We start from the raw sequence: 24,956 nt of genomic DNA, 5'->3' as shown, positions 1-24,956 counted from the left end.
AGATAGATTCTGTTGCTAGAATTGACAACTTTTAAACTAAACGTTTGGTTTGAAAAATACAGATAAAACAGTGCTGGTGTCATGGACAACCATGTTTGGGTAAATGTCTGTCAAATAACTACTTGCATATGTTCGGCTTAAAGAAGAAACAGTAATTCTTAAAATTGAAATGATGCACAATAAATATTAACATTATGAGTATGTATCTCACACACATTAATTAGTCTTTAATTAAGGCAGCAAACGTGGGTTGTTGTTTCTGACTGAAGATGTTTGAAGGCTTTTTGCAAGCAGCTGTGTATAAATTACCTCCACATCAACACCTGAGTGTGAGTGTCAGTCTTACCTCTGTGTCACTGGTCACTGTCTGCTGCTGCAGAGTGAGGACGAGCTGACCTTCATGTCCTGGCATCTGTTGACACTCCACCTGCACAAAACACCATATTTAACACTCACTCCGGTGTCTGCAACCGATGCTGAGACTCTTGATATGTCCACGGTTAAATACCTCTGTGATGGGGAAAGCCTGCTGCTGCGTGTCCTCACTGAGACTGACCACAAACAGCACCTCGGAGGTGAGCAGCAGACAGCCAGCATGCTCCTGACCAGAGCCACTCACGATGGTCACCTCCAGTGCCATGTGGAGCTCCGGTCGTCCCAGAGACTGAAGCATCTTCCTGTGGTCAGAGACGGGAGTGGGTTAAGGAACGAAACCTTTGCGAGAATAACAGCTTGATGAATAGAGATGTTAGAATCTATCAATACACTAAACTTTTGAATCCTCTGACCACTAGTTGGCAGCAGGCTTACAGCCATTTGACAGTTTTTTGCTCCTTCCACCTTTCTTTATGTACAAAGAAAACTAAACAGAATGTTGATACAGCACTAATTATAAACACTTTTGTTGGAGTAGATTATTTTTTGGGAAGAAATTGCAATATTTGTCCTTGCTTATGGAAACTCATTATATTGCAATATGCCATATCATCACCACTGTGTTGGTGTTGGTGTTGTATATATATATATATATATATATATATATATATATATCATGTCGCCAAATTATTATTATTTCTTAATATTTTATTTAATATAACTTATTAAATAAAATATGAAGAAATAATAATAATAATAATAATAATAATAATAATAATGATGATGATAATAATAATAATACACAAAGAACATAACACAAATACCACAAACAGCCAGTTTCCTGTACACAACTGATTAAAACATTACAAGAACAAACACAATGATAAAGTAAAAAATAATATAACGTGCAGAGATCACATCACTTTTTAAGAATAAGTCAGTTCCGAAGTCAGGGAAGAAAAAACAGCCTGAGCGATATAATGGTTCACAGTCCATAACAACAGCATGTGTCAATTTGTGAATTGGCTGCTTGTATTTTGGAAATGTGCAATAAAGGGTCCCCTCAATTTAGATGTGTTATTTGACAGAATATATCGATTTTCCTCTAAATGTAAATATATCATTTAACCAATTCTTAAAGCTGGGGGGTGAGGCCGACTTCCACTCCTTTAAAATCACACGTCTAGTAACCACCGTACCAAAAGCAGAAGGGAGTTTCAAGGAATAGCTGGAGCAACCAAAAATGGCGAGATGGCAATCAGGATCTAATGGTCTAAAAGTGTAAAGGGAGAAGATATTGGCCCAGAAGGGTGAGATACTAGGGGAAGAACTGTCGCCAAATTTGAGCCAAACCTTAGCCTTACTGCTGAATAAGGTAGAGAAGTACAATGAAAAATGGGGAATGTTTCTGTGTATTGTACACAAAGAGTCCAAATAACACCAGCATGTGTGTGCATACATCCTGTAATTTACATTTTTGCATGTTCTCTGGTGGTTCCTATTACACACACGTGTGTGTGTGTAGGAAGTGCAGTGTTCGGTCATGTTTCTCTGACACTGTGTTTACTTTGGAGGGCAGGTGCATTGCAGAGCAGATGTTGAAGCAGCACCAGTAGGGACTCTTTGGTTCTGTTCAGTGTTATTGTGCTTAGACTGCCTGACCCCTCCAGTGTGTGGGCTACCTGCAGTAGTTAAAATAACTGATGGATGTCTGATGGAAACCAGTTTGAATGCAGTGCAGCATGAATCAAACCACGGGGGAGCATTATCTCACCATTCATGTATTTTTTCCACAAACATTAGCGCAACATACTGTTAACCCATCAGGTAACGACTCCCAAAGAGGAATGTGCCGAAGAAATAATGCATTTAAAAAGTTGGCCTTCTTCCTCATCGCAGGTGATAGACAACTCTTAACTTCTACTAGAGGAAAATGTTTGATAGTTTTGGAAAACAAAGTGCAGGAAAAAACCGTTATAAAATACCACAAATACCTTTTCTAAATCTCCCGATGACCCTCGTTTGAAGACACCAACCGCATGTTAGCATTAAGTGTTTCAGTGTGAGAGCAGAGTGGAATCTTTAAATCATGCAGATCTGCCGCAGTGCTGGAGATATTTTACAACGCAGCAACTGAAACTTAACCTTCAGCTTGGCAAACATGTGACCTTTGTAAACTGAGTCTCTCCAAACCATTACAACATCCAGGGAAAGGTGTTCCTCCTCCAACCGATGGCACAGGGAAACATACCTGGACAGACTCACAGTTAAATAACAAGAACAATTTCTAGCCAGCGGCTTTGGCAGAATGCTTATAAAAACCTTTTAACATGGCTCGATGAGAACAAGGAAGGGCAGGCTGGCTACCATGTGTGGGATCAAGGTCAAATATCTTTCCCCATCTTTTCCTTTTTTTTTTTGGAAAGTGGGTAATAAACTCTTCAAGGTTATTTTAAACAAGACAGCAGAGATGATGAGGTGGAGCAACAGAATCTGGAGAAAGTCCAACCAAAGCAAAGGAAAAAACACAATGGCCCATTTTATGAATAAAAGTGAAAGACGGAGCATGAAGAACTATTCGAAGCTCTGAGCTCTTACCAGACATATTTAAGGTGGCTGTTTGGCGCCTGAGCCGACTTCCCCTCTGCAGGCAAGTAGAGTTGTTTAGGAAGCGTACACAGTCCTGCTCCATGAAGGATCCCTGTGAGTCACAGTCAGTATCAGTTTGATGTTTCACAGTGTTCTGGATTACATTCATGCTTTTACTAAAGTCAACTAACTGGTGCCATTCTAAATTCTCAAATTCTGACATTTCAAAATAAATCTCATACACTAAAATCATACTATGATGATTTTGTGTGCACATGTCAGAGTGAGTTCACAGCCTGTAGCGTGTGTGCAGTCACTTTTACTTTGCTCCACTGAAGTCGTTACACAGTTAGAACAGAGTGTGTGTGTGCGTGTGTGTGTGGATTTAGATACATCCACTTATTTCTGACAGGTTTATCTTTTTGTGTTTATGTGTTAGAGAAAGTGTTTTTATGTGCGAGTGTTCCTGCTTTTCTCCTTTCGCCTGGAAGGAAGTGCAAACCATTATGACAAAACATGAAACACTTTTACAAATCCCAAACAAAAGACCCAATTCTTACGGAAAGGGAAAGTTCCTTATTCGAAAAACAAATCTACATAATGCGAAACTTAAAATTCCCAAAACAAATTTCACGGATGCTGTTCTGCTATAAACAAAAGAGACACAAACCAGCATTCTTCATACACAACAGTCAGTCATACAGTCTTATATAGTTGTTTCAGATTTGTAAATTAGTTTCAACTTATGTTAATTTGTTTAACAAAAATGTAAATTTGTCTCAAACTTTGTAAAAGCATAGTATATGGAGGCTAGAAAGTGTAAAAATGTGTTCAGTTCCAATTTACATGTGAAAGGAGATTGATTAAAAAAAATTCAGCAATGGCCTTTTTGGTATCACATTTGAGTGGCTAAATAAAGCAAGTGACCATCCATGTTTTCCATTGAGTTACGTTAGTAATGTTAATGTTTGTAATTTAACTTTTAAGTCTAATCTGCAGCCCCTGAATGGGCCCTTTGCACAGCAGCCATTTTGACTAGTGGGAAAAATCACAGGTGCAAATAATCAAATGAATGATGTGCTTTTCCTGCTAAAACATGTAAAACTGTGCAAAGGGCCCACTGAGCCGCAGCTTCTGTGTTTGTGTGCGAGTTGTTCAGAGGCAGTTTCCTCAGGGACTCTCTTATAAAGAATTTCTCACCTCTTTGGTAATTTATGTGTTGTAGCAAAGACTCACCCCCCCCCCCGCCATACCTTCTTTCCCCAATAAAACACTAACTCTACAGCCTTAACTGCCCACATGTGCATGATCAGAATGTTCAGCAGGTGGAACAGTTCAAATATCTGGGTACTGTTACTGACAACAAGCTGTCGTTTGAGTTTCAGGTTGACACTGTTTGCAGAAAAGCCCTTTAGTGCATCATGAACATGTGTTCCTACTGTTTAACGGAGTAAATCCTCTGTTCTTTTCAGTTTTTAAGAAAGTCAAGTCAATGTCGCTGAATGCGAGCCACTATCGGACTGATTCACTCAGCTTTCTGGTTGTAGGTTGGTTCAGTTTATTAAAATACGGCACAAACAGGTTCAAGATGTCTGAATTTCTGAGGAACTGGTTACATTCAGGGCCAAGATTTGAATTGTGGTTCGTTAGGATTAGGGTTAGGCATTAACTGCTGATGGTTAAGGTGAGATATAACACTTTGTTTAGGCTGTCAAATGAATGAATTGCTGTCCTTAAACGGATAGCTGCACAAACCTGTGAGTGTGCATGTAATAAGTGTACAGGCCTGGTCTGATAAACATGTGGCTCCTGTCTGAGGCCAAGAGTAGAGAAGGAAAAGATCGTCTTTCCATTTCTGATTTTCATGACATACTCTCCCAAAATCACACATGTGGTTATTGGACTATTATTCACATCTTTCCATGTGAGCTTATACATAATGACAGTTTATAATGTGCATACAGAATTATATGTTTGATATTTCCCCACTAAACCATGTAGCTTCCTGCCAGACATAACTACAAAAGAATCTCACACAGAGGAACTTTCATCTTTCTGCGGTCCAAAGAGTTGGTTTGTATAATGAACTTATCAGTTTGTTTTGTTTAGAATGGAGATTATGCTCTAAAACAGTCCACTTTATTCAACATTTTTGATTCATGCTTAACTCACCATATCCAGTCTGGGACACCAGTTCAGCCGCTCCTCCAATGGGCTTGGTGAAAACTCCCACAATGCCTTTCCCCACTCCAGAGATGACTCCTTTGGCTTTGCTACCAGCTGAACTCTGCACCTCCCAGCTCCTCTGGAAGTTCTGCATGGGCTGGTCCACAATGCCAGCAATCGCCCCTGAAAGACACAGGACGACTTCTTTACCCTGCTGATGTACTTTTTAGCAAACAGAAAGTCTTTTGTGGAGAGTCACAAGAGTGCTGTCATTATCTTGCCCTAAGCATGGGTAGATATGAACATTTCCCCAAAATGATTACCATAACATATTGCAATGATTGTAAAAAAATATGCTTAAATATACATTTTACTTTTATAGATTCTTAAATGACAACAGGCGGAGTCTTCTGTCTGCACACAACCTTCATTTGGTTTGTATCTGTATGCTTACAGAAAATGTTTTGTGGAAACAGATGAAATCTTAGCAAGATGAAAGTTACCAATGTAGCAAAAACCTTACTGGCAAATGTTACAGTATTTTGCAATGTTACAGAAAAATGTTTTTTAAAACTGACCATTTTAAAATGAGAAACAAGAAGATGCAGACTCCCCCTTGTGGCACTTCAAACCAAAAATACAAGGACTGTATGTTGACGAGGTTGATGACATTTTCAAGTCTCTCAAATAAAATATTACAATTATCCTTATTCACAATTGTCTCAAGTCACTGTGGGTGCTTTTTATTGTGATGCGGAATAATATCGCATGTTGTCTCATCCCTTTTTTGCCCTACAGAAAAATATGTGAACATTCATGCAATTTACGACACAGATGTTGTGATTTACTGCGCATCGGCGAAATTATAATCCACTGTAACCCAGAGATGTGAGCAGCTGTTTGGTTTCAGTGACAATATGCTCAGACTTGAATTTAACAGCCCTCTGGGTGTTTATTGAGTCCCTGCTATGCTGTCTCCACTACTCCCTCTCAAAAGATCTCTGGAACACTGCACACCACAGTGTGTGTGTGTGTGTGTGTGTGTGTGTGTGTGTGTGTCATGGCCTTTGGACTGCAGGTGAAATGTGTGTGGGCAGAACATATTTCAATACCTATTGAGCAACGTGATTTTGAAGCCAGAGGATTATATATCAGGCTTCAAAACAATAAAGGTAATAACACACAAAGACCGGCATATTTATTGCTCAATTTTAAACATAAGCATTTCTTAGAAATTCAAGTATTACTTGTACATGTTTTATTCTTTTGGATGAAAGCCAACAGTGTGATCGCATCATGTTTTCCAAATATCTCCAACCACTTTGTGCTGCTTGGAACAAAATGGCTTAACTCATTGGCTGCCAGCCATTTTCAGAGCAGTGGTCGAATTGACGTCTATAGCAGTCAATGGCAGCCAATGAGTGTTAACTGTCTCCACTGTTTCTGTTTTCATTTGTGCCATTTCTCATCAAAACATTTCTTTTGGATTATTGATGTAAACAATACAGTATGACAGACTGTGTGCCTGCACATACCTAACAAGCTGATGCCGAGTCGTGACAGTCCCTGCCTCAGTCCGTCCCCAAGGCTCTCTGGCAGCTGTCGCCTCCATTCCTCCTGCCGAGTGTAATGTTCTTCATCCAGAGACAGACGGTCCATGTTCCTGGCCAGACTTGTTGCCAAGTTGGTGATGGATGTCAGTGTACCTGAACACAAAATTCAGTGTTAGACAAGGGGAACTATACTGTAAGTTCATTGTTTTCAGAATTAAATCATTTGGATATTTGCAGGATATGTTGATGGTTGTACATGCACAGCTCAAAGTTTATGCAGACAATCAAGTGCCATGGAGGTGCGAGTCAGACATAAGGATATGGTGAATTCATTGGTCCAGACTGCAATGAAAATAATTTTTCAGAAAGATAATTGGTCTTCAGTCTATCTTTGACCAGTCTGTACTACTCTGAGTTCTGAGTTAAGTGCTGTAAATGTAATCAGTTTATTTTTCCCAGTGTCTATCACATCTTTTAACAGTAACAGAGATAATCACATGAAGATTGCATTTAGACTGACTCCTCTTTTTATTTATCCCCTATTGGAATTGTTGATTTTATTCTATTTGTTTTGTATGATGCTTTAATTCCTCTGGTTTTATGATGTTTTCCTTCGTTTATGTTTGTAGCACATGTGTCTGGTGCTGCAGGCTAATGGGTCCAGCCTTGTTGAGCTCAAGACAAATTTCAAAATTTTAAAAGAATGATTGTGAACACTGATGTTACCTTTTGAGATGTGTTTGACAAAAGAGGTTGTCCCTCTAGAAACTCCACTCACAAAGGCTCCAGGTCCTCGGGTCAGACCTTCATATGGCAGGCGGAAGAAGTCAGACACACCATTACCGATGCTCCGCACCAGACTGGCAGGACTGCCAAGGATCTCCAGTGAACCCACCACCCAACCTGAGACAAAGGAACAGCACAGGATGTGACATCTGTGAATAATAACACCACAGTGCTGCAGCCTGAAAGCTCATTCACATGGCCGATTATGTTCTGAAGTTGGAACATTAAATTTGTTTGATAGTCTAAAGCTGAGAGCTTGATTTTATATTAATTTACCTTTTCATACTGACAAGCCTAAACTACATTTGGGTCTACATTTCATCAACGCTATAGGACTTTTGGCCCACAGTGGCTTCTTTGTCTTCTTTCTGTTGTCTGGAGAAACTTTTCTCTTTCAATTTGGCTTCACAAGAGAAAATTGGACTGGAAACAAATGTTTAAATAAATCAGCTGTGACTGTATTGTCTTTGGAGATAGCCGTGATGTAAAACATAATGTATACAACATACTGTACAAACCAGTTCTGCAATGAAGAGAAATAAAAGAGTTAAAGAACCCTTAGGAGACCATTCAACATTCAAGCCCCTCGAGTAAACTCACTGTCATTATCTTCTACGTGCCAAAAACAGCTTAGAGTGTAGGGTTCTCCCAATCTAAACAACAGAATAACAGCAATGTTTGACATTATGGTGTTTCACACTGTGTTATTTCTGTAAGAAATAATACATTGTAATAATATAATAAAACAAAGACTCCCTCACTAGTGCACCGACACATGCATACTCTACACACTCCTCTACAAAATCACACCACGTGGCACAGCAAGATTTACAGTCTCCACTTTCCCTTCTGCAATGTCACCTCTCTAATGCATCCATGGAGTCTCCAGATAATAAGGATCATTGATATTTATGCACTGAAAATTGTATCACAAAAATCAGATGGCCATTTCTCAACACACTGTTCTTATTCGCTGTCAATCTGCTCTTGAGTGATGGAGCCTAATGGTAGGTAACCAACTCCAGTGAGGACAAGTGGTCATTTCTGTTTTACATGGTCTCCCAGTTGTGGTTTGGATAAAGCATAAAGTCCTGACAGGAGCTGATGTTTACAGGCCTGAGTCATGCTTTTAAACACACACACACACACTGGAGTGTACGCCTTTTAATATCCATATGTCCGTAAGTCTTTGCATGTGCAGACCATTGATGTATGCCTGTGGGTGTATGTGTGACTGTAGCACCGTACATCCTATTGCTAATCAGTCCCAGCATGCAGTTCTTCCAGGAGTCCCTCTCTCCTTGATGACTCAGGAAGATGAGAACATGGTGAGGTGATGTGTTGAAATACGAGCAGAAATGAGGGCTCTAACGAGAGACAGCGGGAAGGAAGCATCTGGCCACAACTGTGAATTCTGCTATGGAAATGTCTCACTTAAATCAGACCATGTGTGGAGTCTTTGACTAGACTGGAGGACAATGCAGGAGAGAGGTATGGGCCTGATAAGTCAGGCTTAGGACCTAGTGGCTATTCACGGATTAACTCTATCATCCAACCTACACACACAGTATGTGAAGCATGAGAAACTTTATGAGAGCACACTAAATTATGACAATATGAAAATCTAAATCTTTCTGGGGCTTCCAGTCAGTCAGGTGTTTTTGGTTTTGCAGCTCAATTGTTTTACTGCACTTCCTGCCACAAAGCAACGGGAGCTCCCCCTCATGGGAGCAATCATTTTAAAAGCTCAACACTGGACATAGAAAGAATAAATTATAGAATTTCTCACTAAAGCACAAATCATGATATTCCTCTGCAAAAAGTGTATATCAAGCATTTTGTAACTATTGAGAATATATGTATAACAACACACTCTGCTTGATAGAATTATTTGCTGTGCAGGATAAAGTATGTGTCAACATGTGAATTTGTCAGTTTTTGGAAAGAAGAAAATGCTGCACGTCTCCCTTTGTCCATGACCTACCAGCTCTGAAAAGGGCTCCAGCAGCGTAGTGCATGGCCAGAGCGTGGACCAGCTGCCTGGCTGTGGTGAACAGCGGCCCTCTCTCGAACAGAGAGAAGGAGAGAGGAGTGTGATCTGATGCGATGTAGAGCTTAAGGGAGGCATGGATGCTGACCAGCAGGTTGATCGGCTGGAGGGTCAGCCGATGTAGCTGCACAGGGGTGACCAACGCCTGCATCGCCTGAAGCACCTGGATGACGACAACCCCACAACATTACTCAGAGGAAAGATGTTTTAGATATTTACCAATTTCATCATTACATCATGAGGAAAGTACCATAATTACATGACACTCTTGACTAAATGTGAGGGTTGGTGCTTCCTTGTATGTCTGAACCAGGGTCTAGTCAGCCTCATCATAGCTAAATGAAGACAAGAGATTATGAATAGTTCACCTGCTCAGGTATGATGGGGGCTGATAGAGGATCTTTGCTCCTCCGTCTCTCTGCTATAGCTGGAGCCATAGCTCTGTCAGGGATGTAAGTGTAGAACAGGGTCCTGATGTAGTAAACAAAGGTGTCTTCAAGGTAGACTCTGGCAGGCTGGAGCTGGAAGGTGACCTAAAGAGAGTGTACACAAAGCGATAATGAGATAGCTGCATATTTGTGATGGTTAATAAGGGAAAAAAATCGACTAGTAATGTAATACACAGATTCATACTAGTTCAGAGGGGATATGGTGTGACAGTGTAGTGTGACACTTACAGTAGCAAATGTGCAAAGGTAGCACAACAGACAGCAGCAGTGTCAGACAAAGGAAATGCAAAAAAACAACAACAAGCGAATGAAATCCAACCTCCTCCAAAGTGCGTTTGTCTCCAGCCAGCGTCATCCTGATCTGCAAGAAACAAGAGCGTTTGAACTCCTCCAGGGCTTCAGGTGCTGGGTTGGCATCTCTGCTCCACAGACCGCCGGGATCAGCCACTCTCTGATCCTGGCACAGCAGCACGGGGAAGTGGAAACTTGCTCGGTTATAAAGCTGGTTGTCCACTTGCAGACTGGAGCAGCAGACCTCAATAAGAGAGCGTTCAGCCATCAGAGCTGAGATAGGAGCGATGTCCATGTCAGTGTCGACTGCCTGCTCCAGGGGAAGGGAGGCAGGTGCAGGAGTTAGGCTGAAGAGCAGCTTAGTTAACGTGAGTCTCAGCAGCTCCACAGAACCAGAGGGGCTTGTGATGTCATCACACAATGCCACACTGGTCTCACTCAACAGGACTGTGAAGGACAACTTGGGGGTCCTAAAAACAAATCAGAAATGAATAATATAAAGGTACTGTATGATATGTTGTTCATGTGTAACTCTCCTGTTTAAAAACAACAACAAAAACAATCTAAATCATCTGAAACTGAATTTAAGTTTAAAGATTATGTGCATGATTGTGATTATTTTTGAAGAACAATAATATACCAGGCCAAGCATTAATTACTGTACGTCTTGTGCTGATGATGTTTCATGACTTACCCACCACCAGCGGAGAACTTTAACAAAGATCCGATGTCTTTTGTTTACATTTCCCTCATTTGTGATTATCTTAATTTAAAGTTTTGCCAAAATGCTGCTTTGTTTTGATGTAATGGAACAAAACTGTAATATGGTGGCCCCCCGAGAGTTAAACACACTGCAACTTAAGAACACATGCACATTTACAAAACCTAAGTAAACAAATCAAAACATCTCAAAGTGAGAAAACACAACCAAGCACTGAAAAGATGAAAAAAGAAACGTTGCCCAGAGACTAATGAAGAGTTGCAGAGCTGAGACACACTTATACATCTATGTTTTGCTTTCTTTTCTTAAAATATTTGATCACATGACTGAGTTTATTTCAGAATATCTACTGCGTTTTAACACATTTACCTAATTACATATTTCTCACCCTGGCTGCACACGTGTTGTCAAATTGGTGAAGATGATTTCGTAGTGGTTTGTGTACAGTCATGTTTATGTGGTTGTAAAGAGGAATACAATTGTCTACTCATGTCACTTTAATCTCCTTCTCATGTCATTCAAGACCACATAAGTAGGTTTTAGTGCCCTCCTGTGGTGGAAATTAGGACTTTTTCTTCATGTGACGGCTGCTGCAAGAAAAGTTAACTGCTCATAATAATTATAAAGCAACTTGACATGAAGTCAGTAAAAGGGAAAGTGGTAAATCCTAATGTTATGATCAAAAACATGCACAGATTTTTTTTATGGTTCAAACATGTAGGAAGCATGAACCCAACACATACCTGCTGCTGGTTATAGTGTCCACACTGCCCTCTGGTGCCAGATATAAAACCAGGGTGCCTCTCTCATGCACCACATCTACATAGAGACACCCAAAGCCTGGCAGGAACACCACCTGCACAGCAATAGATTACAAAGGCAGTTTAAGACACTTTCAAACAGCCTCTGACAGACACAGAAACGTTTGAGGAGGTAATGAATCCATTCACAAAATCATAGCTCAGCTCAGGGCTCTTCACATTTCAAGTGTTTTATTTTATTATTTTTAAAGCATACATGTGTCTGACTTTAACCTCCACCACTCCAGGTCCAGAATCATCAGACCCTCAGGTTACGATGGGAAACAGATCCCCACTGAACACTTTGCTGAGCAGTCATAACAAGTCTGACCTCTCACCTCTTACCCCTGCTACAAAGGTCAGACTCATACCTCGCAGTAACCAGAGATACACAGCCTCCACCTCAACCTCAACCTGCAGTTGGCTAGACACAACATCAAACATTAGACACGCTACTCTTTCACATCTTGCTTACCTCACACTATTACACTGACCAAAGGGAAATACTTAGGTTAGCTCAGCACTCACCCCCAGTGGGCATGCATTCACTATCTAAGTAAGATTAAAAACAAACTTGTTGGAAAGAATACACAGAAAACAATGCCCAAAGACAACTTTAGAGGGACAAAAAAAATGTGGACATCTGTGATCACAGGAACAGAAGTGATTACATCCATGATGATCTACACGAACAAGGTTATAAAAAAAAGCTGTAACACCACAGCTTGCTTAGTTTTGTCTTGCTGTATTTAACAAGACTCCACATGGTGAGGCGTTGTCTGAAGTGCAACTGGAGTGTGAGGCTTCGCAGAGATCGGAGAGGGTACAAGAGCATCACCGGGCTGCCATACATAAGCCGACACACAGTAGCAGGACTGGCTTCAAATTAAAAGGAAGAGGAATACTGCCAAAAACAGAAGGTACACAAGTGACTGTCCTCAAGAAATTACACCACTGTGAATGACCCGGCATAAAATCAACAGCGTCTGTTACAATTTGTAAAAGAGCAAGATGAATACTGGCAGTATTTGCTCTGTGTTCACAAGGATCCAACCTGTCATCAGTGATAAAATTGACCACACAAAATATAATTAAAAAAACAACTAATTGAATCTTACTAATGAATGTGGAATAAACAATCATTCATTGATAATGATCCACAGTGTACTGAGTTATGCTGTACCCTGTACATGTGCACATTTGTTGTACCTGAGTGCCGAGGCAGTTGATATCTATGGGGTCAGTCCAGTCGGTGGTGTTGTGGCTTGTGGTGGTTTTCAGCAGAAGTGAGGGAAGCATCTCTCTTTGATTGCATTCTGGGAAACTGGACAAGTGGTGGTAGAGCTCGTGGTGCAGGGAACAATTAGCAGGCAGAGGACGGCAGAATACCTCAGTCCTTGGAGTTTCTGTGACACATAAGCAAAATATTATGAGTGAAAAATACTTGTCAGAGAAGAGGTTGACTCCAGTTAAAGCTCGATCTTCTTACCTTTAACAGTTTCCTTCAACAGCAGTGGGATAGGGCATTTGTTGTGGATCAGCAAGCGAGGACAGGGATCCTCATTCAGGGTGATGTACGTGACACCAAGGTGTTCGTGATATGTCAAAACTAAAGGTCTGCAAGGCACAAAAAAAATAATCAAACCTGCAAATAAATTTCATAGGAAGCTTATATTCCAATGCTTTCTAATCAAATACAGATAGAATCCAGTGACATGTTTAACATTACGTTTGGTCTGTTTGTATTCACTGCCAGAGAGTCAGAGAACGGACAGAAATGAGTCACACAGTAACTCTGTGTGTGTTTGTGACTGTTTAAGACATCACACACTGTATTAGTGCACAGTCACGCAGTAAATGGATAAACAAAAACTAAAGCTAAACAAAACACCAAAACAGAAAAGTTTGAGGGAAATTACTAGATATCACTCTGTTTGGAAAATCATTGAAAAAGACACCTAATAAGACTAACATAGGTGATGGGAAGTAGTGAAAATGTCAGGGGGAAAAAACAACAAAAGTAAAAGAAATTGAAAAAAGTAAGACATTAAAAAGGACTATCAATTGCACAAGACAAGCTGAAAGATTGACGGTGGAAATGTTGAGGGCATTTCTCCTTTTGCTCCATCTCCAGTGTTTAACAAGCTGTGACTAGCTACAGAGCCTCCCTGCTTGATGTCTTGTGCCAGCTGTGGTTCAAAACCCTGCTCTAAATGGACTGTCACAGCCAGCAACCCAAAAACGCTCCACTTCACCCACCTGCTGCTAAGGCCAACCTCAGAGCACAGTTCCCCAGGAACAGACAAACTCTGCCTGGGGAAGTCTGGTCGAATGGGAGTGGGGAGGCTCCATGCTGCAGATCCAACTCCAGCATCAGGCCTGGGAAACAAGCTGAAGAGCATGTGTCTGAGTGGTAGAGGGTACACCACCTTTCCCAGGACACTGGTTTGGAGGAGGTCCCAGCACGGCACTGAGCCGGGCTTGGCCAGGGACGAATTTTCAGAGGGAGCCAGGCTGAACAGGGCTGTCTCTGGTATCTTGCAGGCCTGGGGAAAGGACATAATATAAACATGTTGACAAAGCAGTGGAGCAGAGAAAATAGAGGAAGATAAAATAATCCGAAAAGAAGACAGAGATGAAAAAGAAAAATAAATGAAAAGGAAAAAGCAAACAAAAAACGAAAACACAGAGGTGAGGAGAGCAAATGATGGGGTGGATAAATATTGCGTTAGAAAGGAATATGGGATGGGACATAAAGGCAAAGAAGAAAAGAGACACAGAAGACCAAAGATATTATTCACAAGATACATGGTAAAACCGCAATGTTATTGTCCTCTTTCTCCAACTGAGCTGAGCACTAAATTGGTAGCAGAGAAGCCCTGCTGTGCTGGTTTAGCAGCCAGTGAGCAGTGGGTAGTTGGGGACTATGTGGATTAGACCATAAGCATGATGAATAGAACAACTAAAAAGGCATTCCTAGCCTTGTTTGTGGTCTGTGTTATTGTTAAGCCCAGCGCCCGCTATTTAGTTTTTAGGCTTTTTTCTTTTTTAAGAGTTTTTCAGTCAATTAGTGGCAACTGGCAAGCTCTGCCATCCTTCTTTAAGAGGATCTGAAGGCTCGTTACATGACATCAGTACATTGTTGCTCTCTTTGGGGACAAGCGGCAGATGAAAGAGAGATGGGAAACCTGCTTTCAATTCTGGGTGTTTGTCTAATGTCCGTGTGAAGTGCCATTGCCACATTGTGAGAATGCTGGAAGGAGAGATGATCTGATGGAAAAGGGCTTGCTACATCCATCCCTGCAATGAGTATGTGTGGTAGTGGTGGTGGGTTTGGATGTGTGTGCGTAATGTGTGTGGGGAATATACAGCTTCAGCAGAACAAGGCAGACATGATGCAGGACACATACACAGCAATATGGGATGGAAGCTGCAGGCCCAGGATTTGTTTGAATTCACATTGTTTTTAGAGAGCTGGAACAAAAGGTTAAGCTGGCAGAGAATTGAAGACTGGGCAGATGTTGTGATGTGTGAAATATTTTCCAACTAGTGCCTTAAATTCTAAAATGTTCTTGCAAAATCAATAAACCAGATTTGGTATGATTGACATAAGATAATAATTGAAAAGTCATTTGAATAACTTAGTTTGAGATATGGAACAATGGCAGAAAGCAAGTATTCATGTGAGCATTTACTATATGCAGTATATCACCTGATCATCACTTCCCAGCGCGTGGTGAGTCAGCAGAGGCCGGCACTGGATCGTGTAAGGTGTGTTGTTGACCAGAATGGTCCTGTCCTCTATTTGCAGGATCTGGATACCATGTCTCACCGTAGATGACACGCAAAACTGACACATCTACAGGGAAACAATAGTCATTTGGCTGTCGTCTACGATTGATATCAAAAAGACTTAGAGTCACTTGAGAGATCTGGGTTTAATTTTCAGATGGTGAGATGAAGAGCTAATAAATAACAGAGTAATTAACTATGCATCCAAAACAGTTTGGGAAAAATTCCACTCATTTGTTATCTGTACAAAATCTACTTTGAGTTAGCAACATTATCATGCTGTACTACGACCATGTTCACTATTCAATGGCTTGAAAAGCAACAATTTTTGTTCCATCTCAAAACAAATAGATTTTTTTCCATTTTACTTTGTAGCATATCATATTATCTTAAAACTAGTAAACAGTTTGTTTTTTATTACAATTGGCTTGCGGCATAAAAACAGCTAATGAATAAAAACAAATGGGAAACCACCATGAAATTCAATAAACACAACAAAACATGTAAAATACATTCTGACATATTATTACTGAGTCCACCATTAAAAGCCTAACATGTCATGAAAACTACTACTAAGTTACCTGAAATCCACTTTTTAGACTGACAGCATGTTTCATAAACTTTAGTTTGGATTTTGTTTCCCTCACCTTCTGCCTTCCAGGGAAGGCTCCCAGAGTGATGTCTGCCTCTACATTTCCCTCCTCATCCAAAGTGACCATCTCAGAGCCTGAGCCCTCTTTCCATCGAGGAGAAGTTAATTCATGGACCAGTTTCAGTGCTGCGGACTTGTGGACAGTGTTAGTGTGGGGCCAGTAGATGCCAATCTGGAAAGCCTCCTGGAAGATTGGTACGTGGCAGCATAGAAAGGGGGCAGAAGGAAATATGTGAGGGGAGAGAATGAGAGAAGGGGGGAAGAACTCAGGGGTCAAACCACCATCAGTCGTGTTAGATAAACGTTTCTATTAAATCTGCCTGTATTGTGATTGCATTTTGGAAAGAGTCACATGCTGGGGTCAACTGTAGCTGCATTGCCAGCAACTCAGCCCAAATTATTCTGACAATGTCCATGTTCCCAGCAAAAGTTTTCAAACAGTCCTGGCAAGTAAGAGTATATAAAATCCATCACTGGCTATACTGTATATGAAGATGCTTGAGTGACATCTGATTAAGCATCATAGGTGCTCCACCCCAACCTGATGAACACAGCAGAGACCCACTCGCCACTTCACTTGTTGCATGATACATAACAGGTTGCTATGGAAACAGAGGTTTATTTGTTTCTGTTTCACAGGCTATTTCAAATGTACCAGTTTTTATTTTGATTCTTTGTGCCGACCCATATCAGCAGTTGTTCTGTGAAATGGTGCCTTCAGTCTTAGTTCTGGATTAGTGGCAGAGAAATGTGTTTATGTGTGTGTGTGAGTGTGTGTGTTATGTTCCACAGGGGGAAAACCATCTGCAGGCCTCCTCTTCTGATCTCACAAACCAGTGAGAAGAAATGTGCGCAGTATATGCTAACAGTGCTTGGCAGCAGATAAATTATTAGGCAGGCAGGGAATATTGGTGTAATGCAGCTCTGGTGAGTGATCTCAGGTTTTGTTTTTATTAGTCAAGATTGAACGGAGAAAAGAACTGGTTTCATGAAAGCCGTCATGCCACGAAAATAAAGACTTTCAGATCTTGTTCTTAAAAAAAAAGTATAATTAGTACAAACTATAATACGAAGATCTCTGTGGATCAAAAAGCTAATTAGATTTGGACGGTGCACAGCGTATGAATGTCTTCCAGAATCAGAATTAATTTCACTCGTCAAATTGTGACCTGATTGGAACATTTTGAAGATAAACATTAATACAACATGGGTCCTTTCATGTAGCAAAGATTACAAATCTAATTGTTTTAGGGAAATAAGGGAAATTAAGAACAGAAAATAGGTTTGTCCGTACAAAACAAGATTAGTTTATACATTTTACAGTACAAAGACTTCTGAAGTGTAAGAAACAAAAAGGACGAAACAAATTTGTACTACAGATCTTACTATACTGTTAAAAGCATAGAGATTGTAAGACATTGATAACAATTTCAAGTGCAAAAAAACATGGTACTCAGTCATCATCTACCGCTTTATCCTCCACCAGAGGGTCGCGGGGGGTGCTGTGCCAATCTCAGCTACATCGGGCGATAGGCGGGGTACACCCTGGACAGTTCGCCAGTCCATCGCAGGGCCACACACACAGATAGAGACAAACAACCATTCACTCTCACACTCACTCCTATGGTCAATTTAGAGTGTTCAATTTACCTATCCCCACATTGCATGTTTTTGGACTGTGGGAGGAAGCCGGAGAACCCGGAGAGAACCCACGCACACACGGGGAGAACATGCAAACTCCATGCAGAAAGGCCCTTGTTCCAACCGGGGCTCGAACCTGGGTCTTCTCGCTGCAAGGCGAGAGTGCTAACCACTACACCACCGTGTGGCCCCCCCCAAAAAAAAAACATGGTACTGATAAATATTATTGCATTTTAAGGAATTATAGATTTTTTGGAGAAAGTTTGTATACTTAGTAGTTTTGGTCTTGTATATCACTTGCAGGATAAATGTAGATTAGATGACATCCTACCTTGAAGTTGGGTGGTACGATGACTTTGCCAGCTGGTATCTGGAGCACAATGGTTTCTCCCTCAAAAAGCCAGAGGTCCCATTGGGAGTAGTTGGCGAGCAGAGCCCAGGGCAGCAGTTCCACGAGCAGAGTGTTCAGGCCAGACTTCCAACAGGATAACTTCACCTGCATGGGACTATCCCACTGAGCTAACGGCTCCAGCAAAGACCTGGGTGTGAAAAGACATTACTATAGAATCACCTTGAGAGCAACTAAATATTATATAGTAACAGGTATGCTGTTACTAATAACTTTGTTCCACTGTATAAGGGAAGATCCCAAGCTCAAGATATCTGACATTTCTTTTGATTTTCAAATCAACAAGAATGTTAAAATTACATTAAATAACCTAGAGATATTCTCGAACATGAAATACAAACAAATCAGTAATCAGTAAACAGTTAGTTAGAAAAACTGAGCCATTAAGTCATTTACTGCAACTGTGGTTTCAACAAGACTACAGACATTCTGGACAAACTTGTGCTGTGTTGAGCTTGTTTCAAATATAAGTTGTGGCAGTACAGCACTAAGTGACATTCCAGACATATGGCTATAATGACATATACATACATACATACAGACAGACATAAAGCTACCTGTAATGCATTATTGATAAACAACTGTTATTGCAAAATCAGCTTGTTAATGAACTTTTTTCTGCTCAATCACCAGGTTTCATGCCATTTCCTGTTCTTGTACTTTGGCCGTGGACATGTTTCACACACTGCCAAATACCCAGCGGCACACTGCAATACACAGGTATATAAATGTGCCATATATAAACTGTTACAATAAGCAGACCATTTTTCATGCCGACAACAGTCACACAAGCTAAACAAATACATAGAAAGAAACTGTCATATGGTTATGTAATACAAACTGAGGCACAATTTGACAAACCACCTAGGAACACACATGGGCATGTCGAGACAAACAGGCAAACAGACAGAAACACAGAACCATTTTTCCACCAAACTACTGACACAGCAGTCATTTCACGGTAATCATGGTCTTGTGAGTCCCAAACAGTGCTGAGTGCCAGAAAAGAGCCAAACAAACAGTTCTCTCAGACTAACTCTGAAGTTCAAAGCTATCAAATGTGACCCAGTCTTCTCATTCCCCTAAGGCTGTTTCAACTCTGCTCAACCTACCAACCTGCCACCTCAGACTTGTCACATACACAAAGACTTCTTGCTGAGAAACAGGACCAAAACAGCACTGGGGAAGGTTTTTCTTAGTCATTTACTGCTCCCTCTGTCTCTCTCTCTCCCTCTCTCAATGTGCATCCATGCATGGGTGTATTTGTTACCTCTTCAGGACCTTTTCTGGCATAAACCCTGATCTTGTCTGGACCAATAGTCCTCATGGGGACCAAAATCTGGTCCTAATGAGGCAGAACCTCATCTAGTTATGATTAGAGTTAGCTATTTGTTTGGGCTAACACTTTGTTTAGGCTGTCCAAATTAATGGAAGTCAATACAGTGTCCTCAGAAGAATAGCTGCACAAACGTGAGTGTGTGTGTGTGTGTGTGTGTGTGTGTGTGTGTGTGTGTGTGTGTGTGTGTGGGGTAATCACATTACAGAGCTCAGACAAAAGGTAACTGAAAGAAATGTGCTTCTGTCAAAACCTGCCAACTGTGGAATTGAACGTTTTAGAAGTGTGACGTTTGAGAGGCACACGCTCTGAAAGCACACAGCCTCTGGCTTAAGCTTACCTTAACCCCCACCATTAGAAGATGTTTGTTTAATGATTGTGGAGGTGCCTTGCTGCAAAAAAAAAAATCCACCAAAGGAAGAAAAATAACATTTACCACTTTCAACTTCCTCTGTCCTTGTAAGTCACAATATTTACACACTCTTTGCCAAGGTGTTCATTTGCTTTGGTTGCTCTGCTGTTCCAACTAAGACTGAGCAAACTCCAAACAGCAAACTGTGTCACTGCTATCAACATTAAAGAACAATATACAATATTGCTGTCCCACTTCTGAGTGTGTTTAGAGATAGTGATCAGTGCTACACGTGTTAATCCTTTAATAACACTTTTTTTCCCCCCCTTGCTCCTTGGCCTGGAGCTTTTGTCTCATGGATGGATAACAGGGAAGAGTGAAGCCAGACTGACAGAGAAAACCAACACCAAATAGCAGATAGAAGCCCTGAAATGACACCTTGCGTGTGTCACATTTAAAGGAGGACAATGCATATGGTAGCGTGCGTATGTTATACAATGTTGTGAGTGTGTACACATGTGCAGGGCAGCAGTCCCTGTGTTGTCTGTTTGTGTATGTATAGAGAGCACAGAAACCCAGGCAACCACAGGCAGGCATGTGGCTCTCTTTGTAACTCTGAGCCTCTGGGAGAGCATGTGGCTACGTCTTCCACCGCTGTTATCAAGATGTGACTGCTTTGTGACAAGAGATGAGTCCCGGAGTGACAGATGTGGAGGGATTCACATGTGTGCGCTGCCTGATAGTATACGTAAACTCATGCATGGCTCACATACTGTATATACACTTGCACAGATATGCAAATATACTATATAAACACTGTACATCCTGTAAACCTGTGCCAAGTTTTAACTGAATGCAAGGCCCAGTGACTTGTGTGAGAAAGTGGGACTGTGACAGAATGACAGCCCAAATCTCCCGTCTGTGGGGACCGCAGAGGGATTGCTGCTAATGTCTGATGCATGGCCCTGCATTGTCTTGGCAGTAAACTCTTTTATTATGTGAACAAAGACTAAGCAATAAAGAGAAGCCTTCCTCATGAAAGGCTTGCTTGCACAACTCTGTGCTTTGAGGAGAGATGGCGTAAGAAGACTACAATTTTAATTTAAAAACAACCACTGGTGGGTCTTGATGGAATGAATGTTATAAAATCCTAACAGCCAGATGCAGTACTTTCAACAGGAGTGCTGCAATAAAGACAGAGAAGAATTATGAATGTTGAGTTGTTATAAATGATCAAGAGGTGTCATGAGATTTTTTTGGGTTACGGCTCATGCACACATGGTGTTTTGAGTGTCAACTTGGCTCGTTATTATGGCCATTAACCTCTGTAATCTGCCTTGCCTCATTTTTTTCTTTTATTTGTTGTCAAGCAGATGTTGAATAATAGTCCTGATACGAAATACTTAAAGTTGACTACAATTCGACTTAACCTCATGGACATTTAGAACATTCTCTGGTACATCTTAAAATTTACAGGGCAGTACCTGTCGGTATCTTTGGTGATGTAAGGCCATGGAAGCTCAGTTGAAGTCTTGGGACCATAGAAGTCAGCCAGGATGTCTTTCAGGTTTTCCTCACTTCCACTCTTATTCACGATTTGCTTGATGAGGTTGGTGGAGATTGGCACAGCACAGTGGGAGGCGTCTTCATCATCACTGAAGGACAGAACGCAATCACAAAATCATTACAGCATGTTTGCATCTGTCTCTGTGGGAAAAAAGTGAAAACTTTCCATTTGGAATAGACATCTTGCAGGAGTTTTATTTCCCCAAAAATATAAATAGCTTTATTGACTGAAAACAACGGGCCATCTTAACCCAACAATGTGCAGATCCTCTTGCCAAGTGTGCACTATGTAAGCTGATTTCACTTTGATTATCTGCTCTGGCGGATGGTAAGTTTGTGATTGCATGAAATGAAAACCTCCACACATATAGGGTTATAAAGGCACAGGGTTTGAGCCCCTGCTGTGTGTATTGTCCGCAAATCTGACTTGGAAGCATTGTTTACTTATTCTACGCCAGAAACAATTCAAACATCCTTTTATTTCACTATAGAACAAGACATCTCTTGACAGCAACTGACTATTCCCATTGTTCTGTTAAGACCAATTAACATGACCTCCGGCTAAACTCTGCGTTTACCCTGAAACCCTGAGAGGTTTGAATATGCCTTTGTTTTGGAGTTTTTTTTTTCCTGAGATGCTGTCTTGCCTTACAAATGGTAATTCATAAAGATCATAAGAAAAGGTAAATAATCCTATTGGATACTTTAGCCCAGACATTGGTCAATTATGCCCTTACAACAAGGAGGAAAAAAAACAAAACTAAATCCAAACACTGTAACGGGTTCTACTATTTCTCCAGACAGCATCCACTTCCACTTGGCTAAAGCAAAGCAGCCTCCTTACCCCAGAGAAGTAGTTTATTAATAGAGCCCATTGTGCTATAATAGGAACACAGAGGCTGTTGCTTATGGATCTGGGGCAAGACAGAGGAGAGGGACAAGGCGCTGACAGGAAGCTTTTCATCCAAAGCAGTTCCTGAGGGGGGAAACTGGAAGAGGCTTCTGATTGTAACCCTCAGTTCTCTTATGTGGTGGCCAATATGAGGAGAGCAGGACATTACAGTTCTGGTTATGTCTTGTCTGTGTCTCTTGTGTCGCAGACCACAGCTAAGCTCTCTACCTCATCCATTAGAGCCCACAACTATGTGAAATTGCAGGAAGGAAAGATGAGCTGCTGACCAGTGAACACTCAGGATTGGCTCCATCCCAGACTGGAGAGGGGAATTGTATGCATATGTGTGTTTACGAAAAATGTGTAAAGGTACGTTTACAAATGTGGTTTAGTGTGTGCTTATGAGGACAGAGCGGGATGAGGGATGGATTGAGTTGGGCGGCTACACAAGGGCAGAATGCAAGTTTGTGCGGTGAGAGACGGTTAAGGCATGGGACAGATTGTAAACACAAGGAGCACTGTGGTTACAGTCCAGAAAGACAAGACACATAGTTGTTTCTGAGCTTGTATTTTGCGCGAATAAAGGGGCTAAACATATTCCCAGTCACTGTATGGCCACTGTGGTTTCGTTATGGCAGCTGAAATCAAAACAAACTTTGTGACCAGATATCTAAACACACAACAGTTACAGCAAAAAATTATCTTGGGGCAGCCAATTACACGTTTACTCTGTTTATTCAGATCACCACGAGTTGCTACCAAAGGGATGATTTTCCTTCCACGGATTTGCATTTAACAACAAAAATTATAGATAACAAATACACCAGAAGCAACAACAATACAGAACATACATGTGGTAGTTGTTTCCTTGGGGCAATCCATATTGAAACATAAACACTCAGGTTACTGAAAGACACTTTGGACCATAACATCTGTCATTTCTACTGTATGAATGAGACAAGACACATGGAGTTTAGTTGTGATATTATTAGACTATAACACCTTATGCATTTGTCTAATGATCCAACCAAACATTTTGACAATGAATGCAGAAGAGTGGAGTCTGCTATGATGACTTGTATAACAAAGCTGTCTCATACAAGATGATGTGAATAAAATGATACAGTGAGAACACACACTGACAAACTGGGACAGAGTAGCAGGCGCAGTAGTGATGTATGTGACAGACTCTGCCCATGATGAAGTGGCGACTGTCACACTTATGATGGCACATAGCTAACCAAGACAATGACAGACACAGACCACACACAGATCCAATCACACATGTGTGCATTCACTACCCATCCACCCACACAAACATGTGTGCATACACATGTACAATGCTCTCCACACACGGAAAAATATGGAGCCAATATAGGGCCAAAAACCTGCTCTCTGTTAGGGCCGTATCTAAATGAGGTGTAATTATGGTCCAGCCTGACATGCTGGAAATGGAGCTGTGTCTCAACTGCTGCCAAGCTGGCTTCCTGTTCCACTGAAATGTGCCTGGCTCCCACTGGATCATGTCTTCATGTTGGCTCACAGAAAACCAGAATGTGGTGTGGGAGAATCTTAAGTAGGTGTCTCTCCATCACATTAAAACTAAGGCATAAAAAAACTTCACAGCAGAGGGGCAGAGTCAGACTCTGTCCACTGCAGCAGTATCGTGACATAACATTATCCATCAAAGAGCAAGGATGGAAAGAAGGAAAGAGATTATGGGTTGTGAGTTAAAGGGTTAATTATCTTGGATCGTGTAGATGTGTGCACTTGGTTTTTCATGGGAGACAACTATCTCATTATTTTAAATTGCCTTCAAATTATTTGGGCAACATAATGACTTTTTTACCTGGCCTGGAAGGTGAGATGGTGGGTGAGGTCAGCCTCTGTGTTTAACAGGGGCTCCTGGTGGCCATGTCCATGAATCAGCTGGCTCTCTCTCAGTCCTAGACTCCTCTTCTCTATATGGATGATTACTGGGTCTGGCAGGTGGCTCGTCATGACAAACAGAGGACTGAAAACCACCTGAAATTCAATCAGAACAATCATCAGTGTGTGTGTGTACAGAATTATACTGACAGGGATAGTGGGTAATGATATCAGATATTTAATAAATCTGATGCCACTAGTCCTTAGAGCTTCATTTTTTGGTTCAACTAATTCATTCAAGATATTCAATAAAACAAACTGGGGTTAAAAATAAAACAAATAATTTATCAGCCAATAAAAATATGTGCGTAAACAAGACACTCACTACTCTCTGCTGCAAGTGAGAATCAGGTTCAATGGTGATGAGTGCACACCACACAAAGAGTAAAGAACCACTGGAACACGGCACCTGAAAGGAGACAAGTGGTCAGTCATTGATCAATTTAAACAAAGGATATTTTATGTCCTAAGTACTGAGCAGGACAGGTTTAAAAAAAACAAAAAAACAAAAAAACAAACAAAAAAAATAAATAAAATAAAACAAAGGGTTAACAGACAAGGACTCTAATGGGCACATTATTTGTTTGTGGTTTGAATGTAAAACATG

The 24,956-nt window shown here is 41.0% G+C and overlaps 1 protein-coding gene across 4 annotated transcripts in view; it reads right to left on the bottom strand.

The window, feature by feature from the left end:
• The window catches only part of LOC131471017 (intermembrane lipid transfer protein VPS13B-like), a 309,917-nt gene that overhangs the window by 18,008 nt on the left and 266,953 nt on the right, over nucleotides 1-24,956 (bottom strand). For all 4 annotated transcript variants that reach the window (XM_058647216.1, XM_058647213.1, XM_058647215.1 and 1 more), the window contains exons 49-67: nucleotides 24,675-24,758; nucleotides 24,270-24,445; nucleotides 21,447-21,617; nucleotides 18,197-18,404; nucleotides 16,220-16,408; nucleotides 15,493-15,639; nucleotides 14,040-14,326; nucleotides 13,270-13,397; nucleotides 12,990-13,186; nucleotides 11,724-11,836; nucleotides 10,288-10,729; nucleotides 9,888-10,052; nucleotides 9,454-9,682; nucleotides 7,410-7,586; nucleotides 6,666-6,836; nucleotides 5,137-5,313; nucleotides 2,974-3,076; nucleotides 509-677; nucleotides 347-427 (exon numbers count right to left, since the gene is read on the bottom strand). In XM_058647216.1, the coding sequence (XP_058503199.1) occupies nucleotides 347-427; nucleotides 509-677; nucleotides 2,974-3,076; nucleotides 5,137-5,313; nucleotides 6,666-6,836; nucleotides 7,410-7,586; nucleotides 9,454-9,682; nucleotides 9,888-10,052; nucleotides 10,288-10,729; nucleotides 11,724-11,836; nucleotides 12,990-13,186; nucleotides 13,270-13,397; nucleotides 14,040-14,326; nucleotides 15,493-15,639; nucleotides 16,220-16,408; nucleotides 18,197-18,404; nucleotides 21,447-21,617; nucleotides 24,270-24,445; nucleotides 24,675-24,758 (3,414 nt within the window). The remainder of the gene's footprint in view (nucleotides 1-346; nucleotides 428-508; nucleotides 678-2,973; nucleotides 3,077-5,136; nucleotides 5,314-6,665; nucleotides 6,837-7,409; nucleotides 7,587-9,453; nucleotides 9,683-9,887; nucleotides 10,053-10,287; nucleotides 10,730-11,723; nucleotides 11,837-12,989; nucleotides 13,187-13,269; nucleotides 13,398-14,039; nucleotides 14,327-15,492; nucleotides 15,640-16,219; nucleotides 16,409-18,196; nucleotides 18,405-21,446; nucleotides 21,618-24,269; nucleotides 24,446-24,674; nucleotides 24,759-24,956) is intronic.

This window comes from Solea solea, chromosome 13 (assembly GCF_958295425.1).
Source record: "Solea solea chromosome 13, fSolSol10.1, whole genome shotgun sequence".
NCBI lineage: Eukaryota > Metazoa > Chordata > Actinopteri > Pleuronectiformes > Soleidae > Solea > Solea solea.
Note: the sequence above shows the minus strand (reverse complement) of the source record. Positions and strands in the feature narration are given on the sequence as shown.